This window comes from Eumetopias jubatus, unplaced genomic scaffold, assembly GCF_037043125.1.
Source record: "Eumetopias jubatus isolate StellerSeaLion01/CBP00866 unplaced genomic scaffold, mEumJub1_p1.0 scaffold_7, whole genome shotgun sequence".
In the NCBI taxonomy this organism is placed as follows: domain Eukaryota; kingdom Metazoa; phylum Chordata; class Mammalia; order Carnivora; family Otariidae; genus Eumetopias; species Eumetopias jubatus.
Window position 1 is genome coordinate 113,688,740 of NW_028274813.1, and position 22,315 is coordinate 113,711,054.

The 22,315-nt window shown below is 58.6% G+C and overlaps 1 protein-coding gene across 4 annotated transcripts; it reads left to right on the top strand.

Annotated features, from left to right (window-relative positions):
- The first annotated feature begins 2,626 nt into the window (after nucleotides 1-2,626).
- CSK (C-terminal Src kinase) lies at nucleotides 2,627-21,087 on the top strand. Of its 4 annotated transcripts, none has more exons than XM_028100003.2 (14): nucleotides 2,627-2,792; nucleotides 11,811-11,909; nucleotides 16,266-16,345; nucleotides 16,712-16,825; nucleotides 16,952-17,064; nucleotides 17,423-17,642; nucleotides 18,469-18,562; nucleotides 18,750-18,815; nucleotides 18,899-18,998; nucleotides 19,096-19,186; nucleotides 19,641-19,714; nucleotides 19,802-19,997; nucleotides 20,121-20,207; nucleotides 20,467-21,087. In XM_028100003.2, the coding sequence occupies exons 3-14, from the start codon at nucleotides 16,331-16,333 to the stop codon at nucleotides 20,647-20,649; spliced, it is 1,353 nt and encodes a 450-aa protein (XP_027955804.1). In that variant the 5' UTR covers nucleotides 2,627-2,792; nucleotides 11,811-11,909; nucleotides 16,266-16,330; the 3' UTR covers nucleotides 20,650-21,087. The 4 variants fall into 4 exon arrangements, with proteins under 4 accessions (XP_027955804.1, XP_027955805.1, XP_027955803.1 ...); XM_028100004.2 differs by lacking the exon at nucleotides 11,811-11,909 and adding an exon at nucleotides 15,573-15,741; XM_028100002.2 differs by lacking the exon at nucleotides 11,811-11,909.
- The last annotated feature ends 1,228 nt before the right edge of the window (nucleotides 21,088-22,315 follow it).

The following is a 22,315-nucleotide window of genomic DNA, read 5'->3' on the forward strand; positions in this document are numbered from 1 at the left end:
TATTTCACTCCACCGTGGAGAGGTGGAGCCAGGATTCAAACACAACTCTATTTGACTCCAAAGTTCACACTCGCGGCTGCAGCAAACCAGGGGAGAAAATCAAATGTGTTGGGGATAAAGGAAGATGGCTTGGTGACAAAACTGGGACAGGAATTAGAGCATTTTACCCAAATCCTCACAGTCCTTTCCCATTTCACCAGCTGACCCCGTCGGGGGAGGGGAGCTGTCAACTTCTCCCTTTCAGGAGCCTTTTGCAGAGCTGCCACTTTCCTTCAGGCTGAGCGGTGGCCCCACACAGCACTACTTTATCATTCCATCTTGACCTCAGAGGAAAGAAAGGGAAACCAACTGGGGCTGAGTACCCTCCTCCCCCTCACCCCGAGGGCGGTTATCTTGCTGAATCTGCAGCATCTCTCATGAGCAGAAGGATATTTTGAGCCTGATCTTACAAAAGAGGAAACTGAGCTCAGAGACCTTAAGTAGCTAGCCCAAGGTCACACAGCTAGTCAGTGACCCAGCTGAGATTTAACTGCGAGATTTGAACCCCCGGTCCATGCTTTTTTCCATTATACCATAGCAATCTCTGAGACTTGATGTCTCCTCAAAGGGTAGATGTGTGACTACTACTTCCCTCCTTTTTTATTTTTAATTAATTTTTGAGAGAGAGAGAGAGTGCACATATGGAGGGTGGGGGGCAGAGGGAGAGGGAGAGAGAATCTTAGGCAGGCTCCACTGCCCAGCGCAGAGCCCAACACTGGGCTTGATCTCAGGACTGTGAGATCCTGAGCCGAGATCAAGAGTTGAACGCTTGACCGACTGTGCCACACCCAACTCATGCTCCTGGCTTTTGAGCTCTTTGCACACTCAGCCACGCTGTCTCTCCAGCTCACTTTCCCACGGGCCCATTACTGTCCCTCTCATTCCTTCAGTCTGGGTACACTAGACTTTGCCAATATGCCTCATTTCCCCCACCAGACAGTGCCCCTCCTCTCTGCCCACCCAGCCCCGACTCTTCCTTCAGGACCCAGTCCCTAAGAAGTGCCTTGACGCCTCCTACCTACACCAGAGTCTGGTCTCTCCTCCATCACTAACCCCCTCCCCCCCACGCACACACAGCCACACACACTGTCTGCTCTTGTGGCTCAGGGCAGACCACTTCCCTGCTCCTCGTTAACTGTGATATGTAACAGTGGTACTTAACTGAGGGCTGATCACGTGCCAACCACTGCACACTAAGCACTTTAAATTATTTAACTCATTTCCTCACCACAAAATCTTAAGAAACTGGTGCTATTATTTCCCCCATTTTACCAAATGGGGAAACCATAGCGCAGAGAGTTTAAGTAACTTTCCGAAGGTCACACAGCTACTGCCAACAACCTCATTGCCTCCAGGCCGAAAATAAAGCCAAGAAAGTCCCACAACTTCCTTGGATCTCTCCTCCCTGCAGCTTGCAGAGACCCCCATCTCCCACCACTCTCCTGAACCCACACTGCAAATTGCAGCCATACTAAGCTATTTAGGGTTCCCCTAGCCTTCAAGGGTTCCCATCATTCCCTGCCTTTGTCCAGGCTGTTCCCCCACCTGGGGTCCCAGTTCTATTAAGCCTTCCCATTAGCCCTCCCCTCTTTCCTGCTTTCTGTGGACCTCGGACACCACCTCTCCACCTTTATCAGTTGTTTCTTCGCACTTGTCTGTTGGCCTGTCGGTTATCCTACTGAGACCCCCCTGACAGTAAGGTGAAGTGGCCCTTCTAGCAGACTTCAGAACAGAACGTGTCACGTTGTCACGTTGTCAGAGCCAGGAATCGTTTGAATGAATGAGTGAACGAATGCTTACTAGTAGCTGCGAATGAGGCCTACTCTTCACTACAGATCCGAGGAGAGAGGCCCAGGTCCGGCCTCAATCGCTTCTACATCGGGGACCGGAGCCCAGAGAAGGCTCGGAGGTCGCCCCACGGCGGCCAGGTCTGCCCTCCCGGAGGGACCTTCGGGAGCCTTCAGCGCGGGCCGGCAGGTGGGGGCAGGGCGTGGGCGCGGACACACCCCCCGCAGTGCCCCCGGCGCCCGGCAGGGGGCGCCGCTCCTCCGGCCCACGCCCCACCGGGCGCCGGGCAGGCCCCCTCGCGCAGGCGCGCTGCCGCGGGCGGAGGATCCGGGCCGCGCTTCCTCTCGCCAGGCCTGCGAGCTTCCTCCCAGCGGAGCCCCGGGCAAGCCCAGCTCGGCCGCCCCCGCCGCCACCACCGCCGCCCTCCCGCTCCCGCCCCACCCCGCACCCTGCCCGGGGGGCCTGCCGGGGTGGGGTCCGAGCGGGGCGACCGCCCGGCCGCGCTGCCGTCGGGGCCGGCCCCCGGCCAGCCGTCCCTCCCGCCCCAGCCAGCCTGTGGCCACCAGAGCCTCCGGGGCGTGGAGCGCGGGGAGCCTCCGCGGCCCCCGATCCAGCGTCCGGGGCAGACCCCGGCGGCCGGCGCGACGTTCCAAACTCGAACCTCGGTGGCGGCGTTCGGAAGCGGAACTCTGCCGGGGCTGCGCCGGCTACATTGTTTCCTCCCCCCGACTCCCTCCCGCCCCCCTTCCCCCGCCTTTCTTCCCTCCCCGACCCGGGCCGCGCGGCCATCCCCCTGCCTCTGTCTGGCCGTCCCTCCTCCCCCTCTTTTCGCACCAATACCTCTTTGTACCGTACCCCCCGGGGACCCCTGCGCCCCTCCCCTCCCCCCTGGCCGCATGGACCGTCCCGCAGGCCGCTGATGCTGCCCGCAGCGAGGTGGCCCGGACCGCAGTGCCCCTAGAGAGGTGAGTGCCTGGAGGGCCTGGCGGAGGTGGGCGTCCGAGTGCTTCCCGAGGGGATGAGGTTGGAGGTCGCGCGTCCCGCTTCTGTTGCTTCCGTTGCAGCTGCGGTCACGTCCACTCCCCATCCCCCACGTCCTTTACCCCGCTCCTTCCCGGTTCGAATTCTCCCGGGAGTCACTGTCAGCCCGACTGGGAGGGGACCTCACCAGGGAGGTGCTGCCCTGTGAGCCCCCCGGACTTGTCTCAGGCCACTCCGAGTCTGTCCCCTCCTTGTCCCACCATGTGTTGGGGCTGGCTGGAGCCTGGAGGGAGGGGTCAGCATAGGCCAGGGCTCTATAGAGAATGGACACTTGGCTGTTCCCTGCCTCCCCAGGCCCTCCCTGCAGGTCCCTGGCCTTCCCTGTTCTGAACCCTCCCTCATTCCCCCACCGAGGAGCCAGCTGGCTCTTCTTAGGAAGCCCAGGGCCCAGCCACCTCCCTTGAGCTTGCTAGAGGTTGAGCCTGTTGACCTCTCAGAAGAGCAGGCCTAAGCCTAGGGACCTGTGACCCTTGGGTGGGAAAACAGGGCAGGGCTTCTATGGGGGTGGATGGGACACTGGGCATTAGGACCATGCCCCCATCTCCTGGCAGCCTGGTCATTTCATTCTCCCAGACTCCTCAGGGCCCAGACCAGGTGTCAGGAAGAGGCGTGTCCAGCCACCCGATCCTTGGAGCTTAACTAGGGGTTCACCTCCCCTCCCATTTTGAGGACCAGCGTACTGAGGCTCAGAGGGAGAGTTGCTACCCCAGGTCTCTGGCCGAGTCAGGCTGTCTATCCTTTCCTCCTCTGCTCCGCCGAGCTGCACTGCTGTGGGTGGAGGGAAACCAGGCAGGTACCTTCACCCACCGAGGACCCAGGCCCCCAGCCTGACCCAAGGGACCTTGTGGGGTGAGCACGTGCTTCCCTACAGAGGGCTTCCGGCCCCAGCGCTGCCTGGGTCTGGGCTCAGGTAGCCCTGGTACTTACTGCCCGTGGGATTTCCCCTTGGTGCCTGAGGTGGGTCCCACCGACAGGGGATGTGGTGGGAGGGGGTAACTTGTGTGGTGGGGCCCTGGTGCCGAGTTGAAACAGCCCGGTAGTCAGTCCTGCCCCAGGCCTCCCACACGTTTGGCCCAGCCAGCACTGGAGCAGCCGGGTTCAGAACATGGATGGGATCCAGATGGGGAAGGTGAGAGCCGTGTTTCCACAGCCTTGGCATAGGAGCGTGGTCAGAGTGGGCACACACAGGGCGCCTGTTCCAAGCTCTCCACCCTTTGGTGGTTCCAGTGTCTTTCGTGGTGGGACCCTCACAGGAACGGGGCAGAGGCAGCAGGAGGGAGGTTGGGAGTGTGGCAGGATTCTCGTGCTCCCTGGAGGGTGGGAGGTTCCCTGGAGGATGTTGAGCTATGTCTGGGCCCCCTTGGGGCCGCTGGTAGTTTTGTCCTGCTCGGGACTCTGCCCTTGATATAGAGTTTTTTTTCAGTTACCCCGACATGCATTGTGGAGGGGACCCAGATGTGGTGGGCCTCTGAGGCTCCCCACACCCGGCCCTAATTTCCTTTCCAGCCTGGGGGCCTGGGGCTGAGGCCTGAAGGTTGGACGCTTTTATACTGACTGTGAGCTGTGTGGGTGCGACCCCAGGGTCCCAAGGCCTTTGTAGGAAAGGGTCTCTGGCTTTAGGCTAGCACAGGTGCAGAGATGCGTTTTTTATCTGGTGAGCTTGGTGCCTTCCTGCCTCTCAGAAGTGGCAGCTCTTCTCTCTGCATTGGGTCAGGGCAAGGAAGGACCAGATGATAGTCTCCAGGGCCGCTGCAGGGGGCACCTGGCCCCGAGAGGCTGAGCCACCATGGAGCAGCCCAGAGTACAGGCAGGGGCTGAGGCCCAGGATTCACAGTGTGTGATGCAGATGCCCGAGCAAGCTGCCAGGAGGCCTCAGCGGGCAGAACAGCCGGGGTCCAGTTCCGGGCTCTATCTTTTGAGGCATTTTGAAGCCTTGACATGTAGTCCCCAGAGAAAGAGTTGTTTGGTCCGGGAAGGAGAGGGTAGGGAGAGCCCCGCACATGCCTGAGGGGCTAGTCCGTATCAGAAAGGCTGTCCCGTGGAAGATGTCCCAGGTGTCAGGGCCAGATCTGGGGCCAGTCAGGTCCCATGGAAGCAAATCTGAGCTCAGGAGAAAACTATGTGCGTGGTACTTTCTTAATGCAGAAAGTAACAACATAGCACTACAGGAAACTTAGAAAACAACACAAGAAGCACAGTTTCTTCATCAGAGGAGCGACTCTTTGCATTTTGGAGTTCGCTCCCTGTCTTTTCCTGATTTTTGTTTCCTTCCTCGCTGTTGTCATTTGAATATGCGCACCATGACACCTTTTTTCCTTTCAGTTCTCTGTCTCTGAGCATTTTCTCATGTTGCCCACACAAGGTGGAACTCTGCCCAGGGAACTTTGCCTCTGAGAAGCTGCGCCCTATTCCAAACTGCTCGGCTGCAGCAGGCTCCCCCAAGCCCCCGGACTAATAGGCTCGTTGTTTCGCCTGTCGCCGTGACAGTGGGTGGGACCACAGGCCCCCAGAGCAGCCTGGGGTACGGCAAAGAGCGGGCAGCTTGGCACCCAGCCCATGGGTTCCAGGTCTAGCCACGCCATTCAGGCTGGTCACCTCTGAGATGGGATTCCTTTATGTACACCACGGGATGGCCATTCCTGGGCCAGAGGGGAATATGAAAAGAGTCCAAACTAACTAACCAAGGTACTAGAAAGTACCTGGCACCGCCCCTAGCCTCCAGTAAGCACTTTGTGAGGAGAGGTTGGCATTGTTCACCAAGCACCCACGGCAGGCCGCCTCAGTGTGTGGGGACCATGCCTGGGCCAGGGTCGGCTGGTGGCTCACCCAGCAGAGGGCTGGTCTTGGCCCGTGGAGCCCTACGCCGGCGCCTGCCCTGTCCCACCTCCTCGCCTTCTCCCCTCCCCATCACCATGTGATTGGCTGCTCCAGGACATGAACCTGACCCTCCCCATTCCCCTTTGGTCTCCAGGCACCAGAGCTGACTGGACAAGGCCTCTCCTCTGAGAGCCCGGCTGCCTCCTGCCCCAAGCTAGCTTCAGCTACTTCCTAGGCCACCCCAAATTTCCCTAGTGGAGCCAGAGGCCTACTTTCCCTGGGAAAACCACGACTTTGGCAAAGAGCCCAGGCATCCTGAGCCCCAACCCGGGGACGGCATGCCAGCCTCATCTCCCTACCCTGTCCCAGTGGTGTGGGGGGTGGGAGGGAGGGTTTCTAGCCTAGCAGTTGGAAAGGGAGCGTAGACGGTCCACAGATCACTGGGGAAGTCTTGTGCATTAGCGGCCTCCTCTTCGGCAGGTGCTACGTGGGTCTGACCTGAGTGCATACTGCTGTGACAATGCCTTTCTTCCTCTTGTTCTGCTTCTGTGGAGGCCAGAGTAACTGGGGGTGCCCTCCTGAGGCCATGCTGTGGGCAGTAGGAGGAAATCAGTCTCAACTTGGCGCTCCTGGGGCTTGAGAGACCATGGCCCCAGATGACCCTAGGGTAGCCCAGGACTAAGCTAGGCCAGAGGTCCTCCCCCAGGGGGCCCATTCGATGCAGAGATCCCTCAGGCACAGGACCTCAGATTCTAGCTGCTAGACATTCGCCTGTGGAGTGTCTCCCTCCTCCCTGGTCTTGGCACAGGGGAAGTGGGCATTACAACTGCCCTCCTGTCCCACAGCTTGGGCTGGGATGAGGTCACAGGGTGGGGTCCCCTCCAAGATGCTGGCCTGGCTGGGGCAATCCCTTTGGGTGTTTCTCGGTCCCCCCCGCCTTGGTTGGGGACAGGATGGGTGGAGGAGCAGGCTGCCCCCCACGCCGGGCAGGGAGCACTGCCTCCCTCCCTCCTCTCCTGTGTGTCCCTTCATTCGAGGGCTGGAAATAGAATTCGCTAAGTAATGATTAAAGTCAAATTCAGACCTAAAAATAAAGAGCTGGTGAAGGAAGAGCTAGTGTGCTCCCTGTGTGGCTGAGGGGAGAAGTGAGCAGGGCGAGGCTAGCTTCAGGGGCCAAACCCCCGGGGGCTTCCCGGGAGAGGCCAAACCCCACTGGGGGATCGGGAGTTCTCCACCAATAGGGGGGCATCTCTTTTATCCGGCACCAGTGGGGCAGACTGGCCACACCAAGGAGAGAATCCCATTTTTCCCCTGGGGAGGCGGAGGCCCAGAATGGGGAAGTGTTTTGTCCAGCCACTGTCCAAGAGCTCCCCTTGGCAGGCGTCCAGGGACCTGAGGGCCCCACGCAGCCCAGTTTGTCCTTTCTGCCTTCTCAGTTTCTCTTCCTGGTTTTGAGGTACTGCGATGAGAGGAGCTTCTCATCACACACTAGCTGTGCACGCCCCGGCGGTGCTGGGCCTCCGACCGCAGCTTCCCTCCGTCCCCCTGCCCCCCCACCGTCACCCCTTCCGTGATCAGGGCCCAGAGCTGCAGGAACAAGCAGAAGAGAGGCGCCCCCCCCCGCCCCGTGCTGCTCTCCGCACAGTTGGAAGCCCTGTAGCTGGGTGAAAACCTGGGTGTCATCTGACACCTGCCCACCCTGCCTGCTGCTTCTCAGCCTTGCCCAGCCCTGCACCCAGTCTCTGCTGGCCCTGGGGACCTGTGCCGGTGTCCTGTGCCGTCCCTGCCACAGGGAGACTGGAGGGGAGAAGGGAGAAGGAAGCCCAAGAGCTCCTCTGCTGGCCAGCAGAGACCAGACTCAGAGAGGAGTCAGGGGAGGCCTGTGGTTCGACTTCCTGGCAGGGCTGGTGGGAGCTCAGAAGCTAGGGGATCTGCGTAGGCTGGAGCAGCCAGGAGGACTTCCTGGTGGGGAAAGGCCATGAAAACCAAGAAGCGTTTGAGCTCCTTGCTTGGAGTTTCTGCCTTCCCTGTGGTTGCTGGCTTGTGTAGTTGCTAGATGGCCATGCACAGACTCTTGGCCTCTTCGTGCAAAGCAGAATATGGCAGATGAGCAAGGAGTGGGCACACGAGTGTAACCTCTGCTTCCCAGAGCAGGAGGGCCAGGCTCTAGGCAGACCTCCCTTCAGCTGCCTGCTCTCACCTAGCTGCCCGTTTTCAGAGCGTCATCCGTCCTGCCCAAGGAGAGGCTGGGGGTTTTTCTCCTGACCAAGTTCAGACAGATCTGAATTCAAATCCCTGCTCTACCCCCTTGGAAGCTGGGTCAGCCTGGTTCCTCCTCTGTCAAACAGAGATCAACTGTAAAACCTCACAGAGGTTTTTGAGGATTAAGTAACTAACACAGGGTGGGGTCAGTGGACTGTCATTCCCATGCTTTCATTCCCATGGTCTTGTACCCATTTCATTTCATTTTCATTACCCATCCTGCTAGGGGAGGGTGTTGATAACCTCCTTGTCCCTCAGGTGGGTAGCAAGACCGTAAGTCCTTTGTGTTGGGCCCCCATAGCTTTACCTTTTGAGCTGTGTGTTCTGTGGGTCCCAGTTCTGAGATGGGGAGACCAAGAATCTGGGGGCCAAAGTTCTAGGCAGTTCATGGGCCTTTGGGCCTCAGTCCCCCCACCTGTAATGTGCATAGGAGACTTCAGCATAAAGGACAAGGACACTCATGATTTTTAAGTCATCGTTGGAGGTCGGTGCTGAGAGGCTGTATGTAAGTGTAGGCAAATAACCATGCAAAGCCTGCAGCCCGTGCTGGGGGGTAGGGGGACAGAGGCCTGTGTTAGGGCCCTGGGGAAGCCCCAAGTCCCCGCTGCCCAGTGCATGTAGGTAATTAGGCTCGTGAGCGGTAATTAGAAAACTTTCTGGGCCAGGAGTGTCAGCCTCAAGCCGCAGTGGTGCCTGGGGGAGGCGGCTTCCCATTAGCCTTTTCTAACTCCCGCCCCCTCCTCTCCCAAACCACTAGATGGGATTTCCGGTCCCAAGAGCCACTGGGGGCAGGAAAAAGGCAGTGAGTTGCTATAATTTCGTATTAAACATTTTTTAGCTATTAACTCACCCCTACCCTTAGGGCAGGGGTGCTGAAGACTGAGGGAGGCCTAGGGTGAGTGGGGAGGGCGGTCAGGCAGCACACGCTGGAGCCAAAGTGGGGCCAACCTTCCAGCCCTCTCTCGATCCCCAGAGACGTTTAGGCATCTTGGAGGGTCTTGTGCCCAATTCTGCAGTGCCTGACCCTGAGACGTGTGTGCAGTGGGTATGCTGAGGGTTCTGGACCGCCTGCCAGGGTCAGCAGGCACCCTCCAGCGCCACAGCCTGGTGTGCGGCTAGGGGCATCACGGTGCCCTCAGCCTGAGTGTCCTTTGCAGAACCAGAGGTGGGGCTGATTTTATTGCTGCCAAACCAGCCCAACTGCTGGCTGCCCCGCCCTCCTCAGGTGCATGCAGTGCCCTTTCCCAGGGGCGTGCCTAAATCGGAAGCTCAGTTTTGCTTGTTATCTGTCCTGTGACCTGTCAGAACTTCCGGGCTGCTTCAGCGCCTCTGTGGATCCCCACCCTGAGCCACCTTCTGCCTTAATTAACTCTTCCATACCACAGTTTTGGAAGCTTAATTAATCCTGGCCTGGTCTAGCACACCCCTACTCCCAATTGCTTCCACTGAAATCCTCCCAGTTCCAGCTCCCCTCCCCTTCTTCCTGGAAACTTTCCCGGGTTGCCCTTGTCTCTCTTGTCTGTGGGGGCACCGAGCACCCCTGGCCATGATTGACTATCTGGTAGCCAAGAGGACAGAAGCAGGGCCACATTTTGGTGGTGGCCTTGGGCTGGGCCCAGAGGGGAGACAGATGAGTGGGGTTCTTAGAGCCCCTTGGGGTTTCGTGGATCCTTTCCTCCTATCCATCCTGGCCCGCCGAGCATGGGGCTGGTCGCACAGGGAGGCTCCCGGAACCCTGGCTCGAAGAATGAGAAGGCATAGTGAACCTTCCTGTTGCTCCGGCAGCTGCCCCTGCCCCCCAGACGCTCCAGCTGGGTCCTGTGGCAGAACCAAAGTCTCTGGGGGCCACGGCCCCGAGTTCCCCCAGGTCTCTTGTGCACTTCCCTTTTCAGTAGGTATTTTTAGCTGGGTGTAAACAGTTACTGAAGGCTCCCACGCCCCATTGGGCAGTGGAGTTTTGGTGAGGGGGGCAAGGCAGGAGCCCCTTGACCTGCCCTGGCCTTTGGCACATGCTAGGCCCTGGGGGTCTACAGCTGCCCGCAGGGCAGGGAAAGGGCAGCCCGGGAGTTTTTGGGCTCCCAGTTCTCCTTTCTTCCCCCCTCCCTGCCAGCGCAGGCTACCAAGAAAGGCCTGCCTGAGGCTGCAGCCACTGACCTCAGTGCTTGGGCACAAAGCCCAGCCTGTTCCCGGGACCCCAGCACAAGGACTGCTGGGAGCAGGGTTTGGGGCAGGAAGTCCGAGCGAAGCGCTGACTTCACAGAGTTCCAAAGCCGCCTGTCCCCTGTCCTCGGCGGGTGTGCTGACCGCTGCTGTCCCTTTGGGGTTAAATACAGTCCCGTCAGTTAGGGGACCTTGGTGTGGCGCAGCCGGCCTAGCTTCCTCCTTTCCTTTGTTGCTTCATTCATTCATTCGGCACTCCTTTACGGAGCAGCCACTCTGGGCTCAGCCCCTGCCGGGGACATGAGTCAGCTCCCCGCCTTCCCCCCATGGAGCTTCCAGGCCAGGATCAGGGAGGTTCTCACTGGAGCACGGGGTGTGTGAGAGAGGCTGTGGAGGTCCTGGAGCGGCCGGCCAGCCGGCACAGCTAAGAAACCAAGGAAAGCTCCTGGTGGGGGGGGGGTGTCAAAAAGTGATTTATTTTCAATCTTATTTTTAGGGGTAAGTTAGTAATAGATACATGCGGTTTTCAAAAAAAAAAAAATCAAAAAGGACAAAATAGCAAATATACAGTGAAAAGTAATTTTCCCTTAAACTCGACTCCCCCCACTTCCCATCCCAGAGACGACTCGTGTTGCCAGTTTCCTCTGTCTTTCAAAGATAATCTCTGCATATCTGAGTTTAGGGATGACTTGTATGTCCCCTGAAAAACACAACTTGTAACATGCCATTGATGAGGTCCTGCACCTTATCTTTTTTCACAGCCTCCTATTTGGAGTTTTTCAAACCTACTGAAAAGCTTAAATAAGGCGCCTGGCCTGCACTGTGGGTGGAGCGTGGGACTCTTGATCTCAGGGTCATGAGTTGAAGCCCCACATCGGGTGTAGAGATTACTTAAAAAAATAATAATAATAATAATAGGGGCGCCTGAGTGGCCCAGTTGGTTGAGCGTTGGACTTTTGATTTCCACTCAGGTTGTGATCTCGGGGCTGTGAGAGCGAGCCCCGCTTCTGGCTCTGCACTCAGCGGGGAATCTGCTTGTCCCTCTCCCTACCCCCACTCGTGTGGCTCTCACTTTCTCTGAAATAAATAAATTTTTAAAAATAATAAAAATTAGGGCGCCTGGGTGGCTCAGATGGTTAAGCGTCTGCCTTCGGCTCGGGTCATGATCCCAGGGTCCTGGGATCGAGTCCCGCATCGGGCTCCCTGCTCCTTGGGAGCCTGCTTCTCCCTCTGCTTCTCTCTCTCTCTCCCTCTCTCTCTGTCTCTCATGAATAAATAAATAAAATCTTTAAAAAAAATAAAAATTATAAAAATTATAAAAAGCTGAAATAATAGTATAATGAATACTCATATATCCTTTATCCAGATTCACCAGGTCTTAACATTTGGCTGCATTTGATTTACTTCTTTTATATACCTAGACGTGTATATGTGGGGTTTGTTGCTGGTTTTTTGAGTGTTGGTTACAGGCATCATAGCTTTCATTTCTCAGTACTTTAGCATGCACCTCTTACATAATCACAGTACCATGATCACACTTAAGAAAATTGATGTTAAAATTCTCTAATATTACCTAACATTTCCATTTTCCCAACTGTCATCAAACGATTTTTATAGCTACTATTTTTTTCCCCTGAGCCAGAATCCAGTTCAGGATCACTCATTGAATCTTGTTGTCATGTTGCTTTCTCCCTTTTTTCCAGCTTTATGGAGACGTAATTGACATACAGCATTGTGTGAGTTTACGGTGTGCAGTGTGGTGACTTCATGTACGTGTGTTGCTAAACAATTACCACAGTAAGGTTGGTTAACACCTCCTCACCTTGTGTAAATGCTGTTTCGTTAATGTGTCCCGTGTCTCTAGTGTCCTGTTGAATCGAAAATATTCCCCAGCCTCTGTTCATTTGTTTTGTCTTTTTTTTTTTAAAGATTTTATTTACTTGTTTGTCAGAGCACACAAGCGGTGGGGAGCGGCAGGCAGAGAGAGAAGCAGGCTCTCCGCCAAGTAGGGAGCCCGATGCAGGGCTCGATCCCAGGACCCTGGGACCATGACCTGAGCTGAAGGCAGATGCTTAACCAACTAAGCCACCCAGGCGTCCCATTTGTTTTGTCTTTTATGACATTAACTTCGAGACAACTTCGGGCCAGTTGTCAAGGCTGTGCCTGATTGCATCTTCCTGATTTGAGTCAGGTTGATGGGCTCTGCGGGAATCCCACCCCGAGGATGCTGTGCCCTCCTCCATGCATCCTAGCAGGAGGCACTCAGCATCATTTCTTTCATTATGGGTGATGCTTAATTTGATCGCATGGTTAACAAGATATCTGCCAGATCTACCTATTGTGCAGGTGCTTCTTCTTTCTGATTAACCTGTGGGGTGGTCCCTGGAAGATGTGTCACTGTTTCGTTCCCCCCAGAAGCTTTTCCTTCAGCGACTTGAGCTGGCTTTTTGCCATTTCTGCTTACTCTGTCATATGGGTGCTCTGTGTCAGCACCAAAAGGTCTGTTCAGGCCCCGTCACCGCTGGAACTGTCATTCCCTCTTAGGGATATCTGGCCGTTTATTTACTTGGTCCCTCATCAATGGACATAAAGATCGTTTCCCGATCTCTTGCTGCCACAGACAGGGATTTTGTAGGAACACGTGAAACAGAAGCAATTCCTCAGCTGTGCGCCGGAGGTTGAGAGCAAGGAAGTTGCTTGGGTAGAGAAGAGGGAGGGAGTGGAGAAGGAACGCCAGGCAGGGAGGTGGGAACAGCAGGTGGGACACAGGACTGGCTGAGGTGCTGGAGAGCCAGCAAGGGTCCCAGAAAAGTCAAGGGACTTTCCCAAGGTCACACACACAGCAAATTGGTGGCAGAGCCAGGAACAGGAACAGTGTTCCCGCACTGCCTCCCCAAAGTGGCCTGAAAGCAGGCTCCCATAACCCCAAAAGGACCCGGATGTGCCTGGCCCAGGCGGGACTAGAGGCCTAGGTTCACAGTAGCCCCTCCCAGCTGTTCTGGCTCTTCCTCTCTGGCCTGGAGGGGGTTGGCCCCCAGCCTGCAGGAGGGAGACCGCTGAGCCACCACCCAGGGCTCGCGACTTCACCAGGGAGGGGCTGTCAGAGAGCTCACGGCTTACACTCAGCATTTCTGTGCAAAGGCAGGTCCTGCTCCTGGTGTGGGAGGTGCCCACTCCAGTCTCCAGAGCAGCCCTGGCTGCTGCGGGCTATCGCCAACCCATTGTACAGATGGAGAAACCAGGTCCTGAGGTTTTAGCCAGTAGAAGAAAGGGGAGGGGTCAGCTCCTTCCCCTGCTTTCTGAATCTATGGTTGTCAGAGCGCAGCCCCTTGAGGAAGCCCCCCCTCCCCGTGACCACTGCAGCCGGGCTTGTGCCTCCTCTGGGCCCCGCTTGCTTCTCTCCTCCGCGGCACTCTCTCCAGCCCACGGCAGCTCCTGGGACATGGTGCGGGGAGCTCGGGCGTCTGACAACCTGAGCAGGACAGGATGCTCACTTGAGGTGTAAACCTCAGGCAAGGCCACCTTGCCTCTTTGACCTTGCTCAGGGTCCTCGTCTATAAAATGGGGGTAACAATAGCCTCCATCGTTAGAGGATTGGATGAGCCATAGCGTGCCAAGGACAGGGCCTGGCACAGAATAAGTGCTCAGAAAACAGGGCTTGTTATCATTTGTATTATTATCATCAAGTCAGTGGTGAGGCGGCAGCAGCAGCTGCAGGCTGGGAAGGGAGTGCTTGCAAACTGACAGCCAGGCGGGTGGGGTGACTAACGGTGCCCCAGCCTCCACGCCCGCTCTGGTGGTGCAGTGGTGGTGAGTTTGGGGAGGGAGGGGGAGGCATGGGGATGTGGAAAGCTAGCAGAGCCCCTGTTCAGAAGGGCCTGAAGGTCAGGGACCCAGCCAAGCCCAGTGGAACCCTCATTCGAGTTCTGGGCAGTCACCCCTAACTAGCTGTATGACTTCACACAAGTTGTTCAACCTCGTGAGCCTCAGTTTCCGCTTCCATAAAATGGGGCTAAGAAGAGCTCACAGTTCACCACGGTTTGTGGACCACAAGAACCCAGCAGGTGGTTCCTGTCCCCAACTCAGACGTGTGAATGTGTTTGATTGGGGCGGGGGGGGGTGAGCATCTCTGCTCAGCCTTGTTGGGCCCCAGTCTCCCTGTGCTGACAGCAGAGATCTGGCCTCTGGCAACAAGAAGCACCTGTGTATCCTGGGAGGCAGAGAAGCCTTTTTGTCTGGAGGAGAGAGAGACGGGGTTTATGCCAAGCCCTGTGCCAGATCTTCTTAGTCCAGGGGTCTCAGCCTACATGCAGGGCCTGCGTGTCCCCAGCTTTCAGGGTGAGGGATCTGAGGCTCAGAAGGGTTGAGTCATTCTTCCGAGTTGCAAACTCAACAGAGCCAGGTCTGCCTGACCAGAAGCAGGAGCGAGGCCTGGAAGGGGTGCTGGTTCTCCCTGGCTTCTGCTCTCCTCAGCCACGTGTTTCCCTGCTGAGGTCCCCAGGAGCAGACCCTGGTTCCTTGGTTTGGCGTTTGAAGCCCCTGATGACCTGCAGGGTCGATGCCAGGTGGACCCCCCTCCAAACTAGCCCCCGCCAGCAGACTGGTAGGGTGCTCGGATGGTCAGGGTATGCTTCCCACCCGCTTCCAGTGAGCTTGCGGCCGGGCCCTTTGCTCTCGGCCATCCCTGTCTACCTGACCCCCTTGCTTGGCTGCCACCCCAACCCGGGCCACCTTCTCCCACTTGCCTCCTGTCCCTAAGCTCCCTACTCTTCAGGGCTCGGCCCTGGGGCTCCCTCCTCCGGGAGACCCGCGGAACCCCTGCAGTCCTTGCTCACCTCACACGCCTGGGCACACGCACTCAAGCGTCGCCTCCCACTGCCTGGCCTGGGGTAGGTGGCATTGTTACCTGGACCTAGACCTCGTCCATCCTGTCAGATGAGCCTGGGAACAGGACTCCTGCAGGTTTTCTCCTAACACCCTGCGACCATGGAGAAGGCCCCGGCCTGTCTGAGCCTCAGTTGCCTCAGTCTCCTCTGTGTCAACAGAGAACAGTAGCCCCAGCCCCGTGACTTCCCGAGACCGGTGCTCGGGGGCTCTGGGCTTCAGGAAGGCAACAGCAGTCGAGGGGGCGCCAGGCTGGGTGTGCAGGATGGAGCGGCTTGCTGCTCTTGCAGCGTGGGTTGGCTGGAGGTTTCTTTGGAGGGGCTCAACTTTCTTGAAGTAAACCTACACAGCAAAAAGTGCCCCAGTCATAAGGGTACAGCTCAGTGAAGTACCTCAAAGAGAATTCAGCCCCCTTCCGGTGGCACCGACCCCTGCCAAGGGCAGTTGCCATCCTGCACCATGGACTTGGCCAGATTTTGAACTTCATACAGTATGAATGGGATTACACAGCCTGTGCTCTTCTGTCTGGCTTCTTAGTTAATACCATTTCGGAAATTCATCACCGTGGTTTCGTTATTCAGTTTATTCACGTTCGCTGCTGAGCAGTGAAGCTCTGTGAAGACACCACGGTTTAGCCAGCTTACTCTTGATGGGCATCTGGGCCGTCCCCAGCGTGAGGTTGGCGACAGATCGTGCTGCGCGAGTGCTCTTGTGCCCCTGTCAGCGGACACCTGCGCTGTCTTCTCTTGGGTGTGTGCCTAGAAGGGGGAAGGCTGGGCCGTACATTTGACTGTAGACATACTGCCCGGGCACATTTTTATAGGCAGCGGAACTCAGAGGCCCACAGAGAAAAGTGACTTTCCCAAGTCACATTGCACCTTCCCCAGGTTCACAGAGCCCTGGGCTCCCTTCCCCTACAGACCACATAGCTAACATCCAGGCCTGGGGCTGGGGGGGCAGGTGGCACTGGTGCTGCTCAACCCCAGAGCTTCCTTTGCCTCTGTTGGCCATTCGGTTGGGCTGGAAGGCCCCTGTGGGCCTAGAGTTGGGGACTCCTCTGTCCCTGGGGGTCCATAGCCTTTATGCTCCTGCCTCCCCACTATCCAGTGATCTCAGGCTGCTGAGATTGGAGAAGGTGGATGGTCCTGGCCCGAGTCCCAGCTCTGGAGGCCTTCGGTACCTGTTCGCATTGCTGCGGGGAAGGAATGGGAGCCCAGTGACTGGGGGGGAGCCAGCTCCTCACCCCCTCCTCGGTCTTCCCCTTCTCCCTGCAGCTCTCATGGTACCAGGTGACACGGCGGCCTTCCTGTGACCCGGGGACGCCAGACCTTCTGCGAAGATGTCAGCAATCCAGGTACCTTGGGGGCAGGGGTCTAGGGCTGTTGAGTATTCCCCCCACCTGTGGAGGGGTCCTGAGTGGAAGAGACAGAACAAGGGCTCACATCGATCTGCTCCCCTTGGCCCAACCCTGACTTTCAACAAAGGAAAATTCTAGGATGCACTGTTAGACCCAGGGCCTTCAAGATGGGAGTACAGATCTGGGGGCAGTGGGGGAATCTCGGCTGGAAAGCACCCAGAGTTCTCGGGGCAAGGGTGGGGGGCATCTCACCCTGGCTCACAAAAGCCAGCCAAGAGGCTTTGACTTCAAGAGTGGGTGGGCAGGTCAGTGGAGACGGGCCCCGGGCTGCCTCCACCTGCCCACCTGTCACCTGTCCTGCAGGCCGCCTGGCCATCCGGTACAGAATGCATTGCCAAGTACAACTTCCACGGCACTGCTGAGCAGGACCTGCCCTTCTGCAAAGGAGACGTGCTCACCATTGTGGCGGTCACCAAGGTAAACGGGGACCTCACATGGCCACACCTACCCCCTCCCGCCTCTGGGAGTTCCTGCTGGGTCCGGGCTCCCCTGCAGGCAACGAACGGTGGGCCTGAAGGTGTGTCTGGGCTGCCCTCTCCCCAGGACCCAAACTGGTACAAAGCCAAGAACAAGGTGGGCCGTGAGGGCATCATCCCAGCCAACTATGTCCAGAAGCGGGAGGGCGTGAAGGCCGGCACCAAGCTCAGCCTCATGCCGTGAGTACTGCTGAGGAGCAGTCAGGGTCTGCAGTGCAGGGAAGAAGGAGGACGGGAAGCCCTGGTTCCCTTAGAGGAGTCAGGAAAACAGAGAGGCAAGAGTAGGGGTTGGAATGTGTGAGGCTGTTCGAGATGAGGGGAAGGGCATGGGTGCTAGACCTCAAAGGTGGAGGGTGGGCCTGGGAGGACCAAAGGAAGAAGGGTGGGAAGCAGAAGAGGGCCTCCGATGGCTGGCTGAGCCGGTGGGGGCCGTGGCGAGGTGCCAGCTGGAGGGAGGGCCTCAGAAAGTGGAGCCTGGCGGACGTGTGGGGGTCAGTACCCTCCAGCCACCATGAGCCCTGGCCTGGCCTCCCCCCAGCTGGTTCCATGGCAAGATCACACGGGAGCAGGCAGAGCGGCTTCTGTGCCCACCGGAGACAGGCCTGTTCCTGGTGCGGGAGAGCACCAACTACCCCGGGGACTATACGCTGTGTGTGAGCTGTGACGGCAAGGTGGAGCACTACCGCATCATGTACCACGCCAGCAAGCTCAGCATCGATGAGGAGGTGTACTTCGAGAACCTTATGCAGCTGGTAGAGGTGAGCCAGGCTTGCCTTCCAGCGCAGTCCCACCTCTCCTGGCCTCAGGGGGCCTGCATGTCCACCCCCCTCCACACCCCTGCCTTGACGAAACACCTGCTCTGTGTCAGGGTTGACCTCTGACCCCCACAGTGCCACCACAGGGAGAGCGGCACTATCCCCATCTCACAGGCCAGGAGACAGGTTCAGAGCGGTTAAAGGACCTGCCTCAGATCACACAGCCGTACATTAGAGGTGCTGGGACTAGAAGCTGGGTCTGGCTCACCCCAGAACTAGGCTTCCTTCCAGGCCCGCAGAACTTCACACCCATGTGTGTGTATATAAGCACGTCTTCATGAGCTGCACCCTGATGGCTGGGGTCCCCCCGGGCTCCCGCACCCTCACCTGCATGGATATGCCCACGTGGCCTTGCAACTCCTGAAGCCAGTTCTGCCAGCCCTGTTGAGACCACACCTGGCTTCTGGGAGTCCCAGCGGCCCCTCCCCCCCCCCCAGACGCTTCCTCTGGCTGGGGAGGGTCCTCGGCACATCTGGCCAGAGCTTGCCTTCTGCCTCAGAATGCTGGTGAGGCCCATGGCCCTGCGTGGTAGCAACAGCCCGGTATCTGTCCAGCACTTGGATGTGACTGGGAAGTGGGTCACAGATTTGAGTCTGGGGCCTCCCTAATCCTTCCCTGGTGGGAAATGAGAAGCCCTCCCAACCCAAAGCAAGTCCAGGCTGGGTGGGCTCGGCCTCCGCCGCCCTCTGGCGGTTAGAGCCGGCAGTGCATGTGAGCGGCGGGAGGCGCTCGGTGGGCCGGCCCTGAGCGCCTGCCCTGCCCTCTGCAGCACTACACCTCAGACGCAGACGGGCTCTGTACTCGGCTCATCAAGCCAAAGGTCATGGAGGGCACAGTGGCAGCCCAGGATGAGTTCTTCCGCAGTGAGTGCCATCCCTGCTCCCCGTCCTCACTTGCCTACCCGCCTCCTCCTACCCAGGCTCCCTGGCACTGCCCCCATCCCGGAGGCTCTGGGGACCTCCAGGGAACGCCACACACGTGGTCCAGGCTGTGTCTGCTGTGCCCCCTGCTCTGGCTTCACCCCTCACTGACACCCCCTCCCCCCGCCAGGCGGCTGGGCACTGAACATGAAGGACCTGAAGCTGCTGCAGACCATTGGGAAGGGGGAGTTTGGAGGTGAGCGGGAGGGGGTGGCAGCCCTGGGAGGGCCAAGGGCCTGTCGAGGGTCCAGGGAACAACCTCCAGCCCTCTTCCCCCAGACGTGATGCTCGGTGATTACCGAGGGAACAAAGTCGCCGTCAAGTGTATTAAAAATGACGCCACTGCCCAGGCCTTCCTGGCTGAAGCCTCTGTCATGACGTGAGTTGGGGGCCGAGGCTGGGTGCGGAGGTCACCCCGGGACAGGGAGGAGATGGGGAGGCTTGGGCAGGCTCTGACCACCCCCCTCCTGACCCAGGCAACTTCGGCATAGCAACCTGGTACAGCTTCTGGGCGTGATTGTGGAAGAGAAAGGTGGGCTCTACATCGTCACTGAGTACATGGCCAAGGTGTGCACCTGCCCCGAGGGCCCACCCCCATCCTAGAGCCGAGCACTCGGGCTTTCCAGATGTCCCAAGCCCCTTACTGCTCCCTCGGGCCCCTGGCTCTGAACTCTGAAGTCACCAGGCAGGGCTCAGCTTTTGTCCTGACTCGTCATTTATTCCCTGTGACAAGTTGTGTACCTTGCCAAGCTTCGATTTCCACATCTGTGAAATGGAGATAGTATCAGAGTTTACCTTAGAGATTTATGAGATTTAAGGGCGAATGCATGAAAACTGCTGAGCGCAGTGGCCAGCTCGTAGAACCTACTACTCATTCAGCAGTGATGTCCCGGCCCTTCCTCCGCTCCTCCCCTCTCCTCGTATCTCCCTCAAGTGTTCACCCAGCCCCAGCCCAGGATTCCAGAGGGCTGGAGGGCAAGTCTGACCTGTGGGGCTGGTTGGTCTGTCTGTCCTGCCCCAGGGGAGCCTGGTGGACTATCTGCGGTCGAGGGGTCGGTCGGTGCTGAGCGGAGACTGTCTCCTCAAGTTCTCACTGTGAGTGAAGCAGCACCCACTTGGGGGGGGACCCTGCCCGGCTGCGGGAGCCCCGTCTGAGGAGACGTGTGGCTGGCTCTCTCCCAGAGATGTCTGTGAGGCCATGGAATACCTGGAGGGCAACAACTTCGTGCACCGGGATCTGGCTGCCCGCAACGTGCTGGTGTCTGAGGACAACGTGGCCAAGGTCAGCGACTTCGGCCTCACCAAGGAGGCCTCCAGCACCCAGGACACGGGCAAGCTGCCAGTCAAGTGGACAGCCCCGGAGGCCCTGAGAGAGAAGGTGGGATGGGCCTCTCCCCAGAGCCTGAGAAGTGGGGGATGGGGGTTCTGGGTTCCCCACCCCCCACCCCCGCCAAATCCCCAGCTCCAAGGACTGACACCGCTGCTCCCACCCGCATGGCAGAAATTCTCCACCAAGTCTGACGTGTGGAGTTTCGGAATCCTTCTCTGGGAAATCTACTCCTTCGGGCGAGTGCCTTATCCAAGAATTGTGAGTCGGGCGCTGGGGCCAGGGCATGGCTGGGGCTGAGGGTGAGGCTTTTGGAGCAAGGGAGGGCTAGGCGGGAGAGCGAGCCATTCTGGGCCCTGCCTTCCGTTCTGAGCCGCAGAGCCGCCCTCGGGACTTTCCAGGTGCCTCCTGGGCCTGTCTCTAAGACTGGGGTCTGAAGGGGATCCCTGAAACTCAGTTGAGGCCCCCGGGGGGGTGGGGCCAGGCCCTGCGCGGACTGACCCCACCCACCTGCCCGCAGCCCCTGAAGGACGTCGTCCCTCGGGTGGAGAAGGGCTACAAGATGGACGCCCCTGACGGCTGCCCGCCTGCGGTCTACGAGGTCATGAAGAACTGCTGGCACCTGGATGCCGCCGCGCGGCCCTCCTTCCTGCAGCTCCGGGAGCAGCTCGAGCACATCAAAACCCACGAGTTGCACCTGTGACCGCCGGGCCCCCCGGTGCCCCCCCCACACCCAGGTCGTGGGCCTGCGGGGACTGAACCTGGAGAGATTGTGGACCTGGTGCCCCCACTTGCTGGGCCCAAGCCTGAACTGAGCCCAGCGGGCCCACGGGCCTCTTTTGTCTGCCCCAGCCTGCACCCCCTCTGGCCCCCCAGAGACCCTCCCTAGGCCTGGCACCTTTTCTCATGGACCCACCTGTGGGGCTTCAGGAGCCCCACCGAAGGGCCAGGAAGGGAGGAGGCTGGGGAGCGTGAGGCAGATGCCCCCTACCGTGGTCAGGCTTCTCCTGGCCTCCCATCTCTCGCCTTCTTAGAGTTTTATTCCTTTCCTTTTTTGAGATTTTTTCCCGTGTGTTTATTTTTTATTATTTTTCAAGATAAGGAGAAAGAAAGTACCCAGCAAATGGGCATTTTACAAGAAGTACGAATCTTATTTTTCCTGTCCTGCCCACCGGGGTTGGGGAGACCAGGCCCCTCTCTAGGGACCCATCGCCCCAGCCTTGTTCCCGTGTTCCGTGTCCCGTGTCGCCTCGGTCGCCCCGTGTTTGCGCTTGACCACGTTGCACTGTTTGCATTGCATGCGCCCGAGGCAGACGTCTGTCAGGGGCTTGGAGTCCATTCGTGTGCCGCTGCCACCCGCCCACCTGCCTTGTGAGATGGAATCGTAATAAACCACATGAGGACACCGCTGCCCAGCCTCGGCGCTTCCTCTGCCCAGCCTGCCTGTCCCGCCCGGCCCCCTGTCCCTGTGCCACCTTGTCCATCCCCCTGTCTCTGTGAGTGGGGCTGTGCTTGCCCTGGGAGCACGGCCGGGAGATGTAGCCGCCGCTTTGTGTCCGCTGCACGAGCGAGTGTCCTGTGTCTGCCGTGGGGGAGCCCTCCCCTCCCCCCCCACTGTCCTGCTGTGGCCCGGGCCCAGGCGGCCGTCCTGAGCTTGGGAGGGCCCCAGCTGCCCGCCCTGCCCTGGTGCTCAAGCCGACAGCACAAGGAGGGCCGGAGCCAAGGATGGGGAAGGAAGCCAGGCCTGACCAGATGGAAGCGGGGGCCCCTGGTTGGAGGCAAGATAAATGGCTCATGGCTCAGAGAAGGTGCGGCCCCGGGGGGTGAGGGAAGGGGAGGCTCTGAGCTGCTGGTGGTTCTCACGGCTCACCCAAGATGGAACAGCATGGCCGCATCCCAACGTGTGCCCAGCCCGGTGCCTGAGGACGCAGAGGCGGAGGGCCTTCCCCACACCACCTTGGGGGCCACAGATGGAGAATGAGGGCCAGCCGTGGCATTTTCTCCCCTTACTCAGGTTGTGCAGGGTCAGTGGTCAGGGCAGAAGCTGCAAAGATCGGGGGAGGCTCATTTCATTCACTGAGACAGGCACTGGGGGTGGGGGTCCCCTTGTCCCGTTGCGGCTCTTACCCGGTCCCAGCCAGTAGGACCTGAAATCCAGGGAGTTCCAACTGTGCCGTGTGTCTTGTGCACGCCTTGGCCCCCTGCAGCCCAGCTGCCGGGGTCTGCTCCCTCCCCTCTGCAGCCTAGATCAGCGGCCTTCCCGATCCATCCCTTCTGTACGTCGCCAGCCTTGTTTTTCCAAGACCAGACCATTCATTCAACAGCAGATATATTGAATAGCTGCTTTGTGCTAGGACTGGGGCTCAGCA

Bases quoted from the DNA above. Each gene is read 5' to 3' on its own strand.
- CSK (XM_028100003.2), top strand. The intron at 18,563-18,749 runs GTGAGTGCCATC...TCCCCCCGCCAG, and splicing joins CCAGGATGAGTTCTTCCGCA to GCGGCTGGGCACTGAACATG. The intron at 18,816-18,898 runs GTGAGCGGGAGG...CTCTTCCCCCAG, and splicing joins TGGGAAGGGGGAGTTTGGAG to ACGTGATGCTCGGTGATTAC.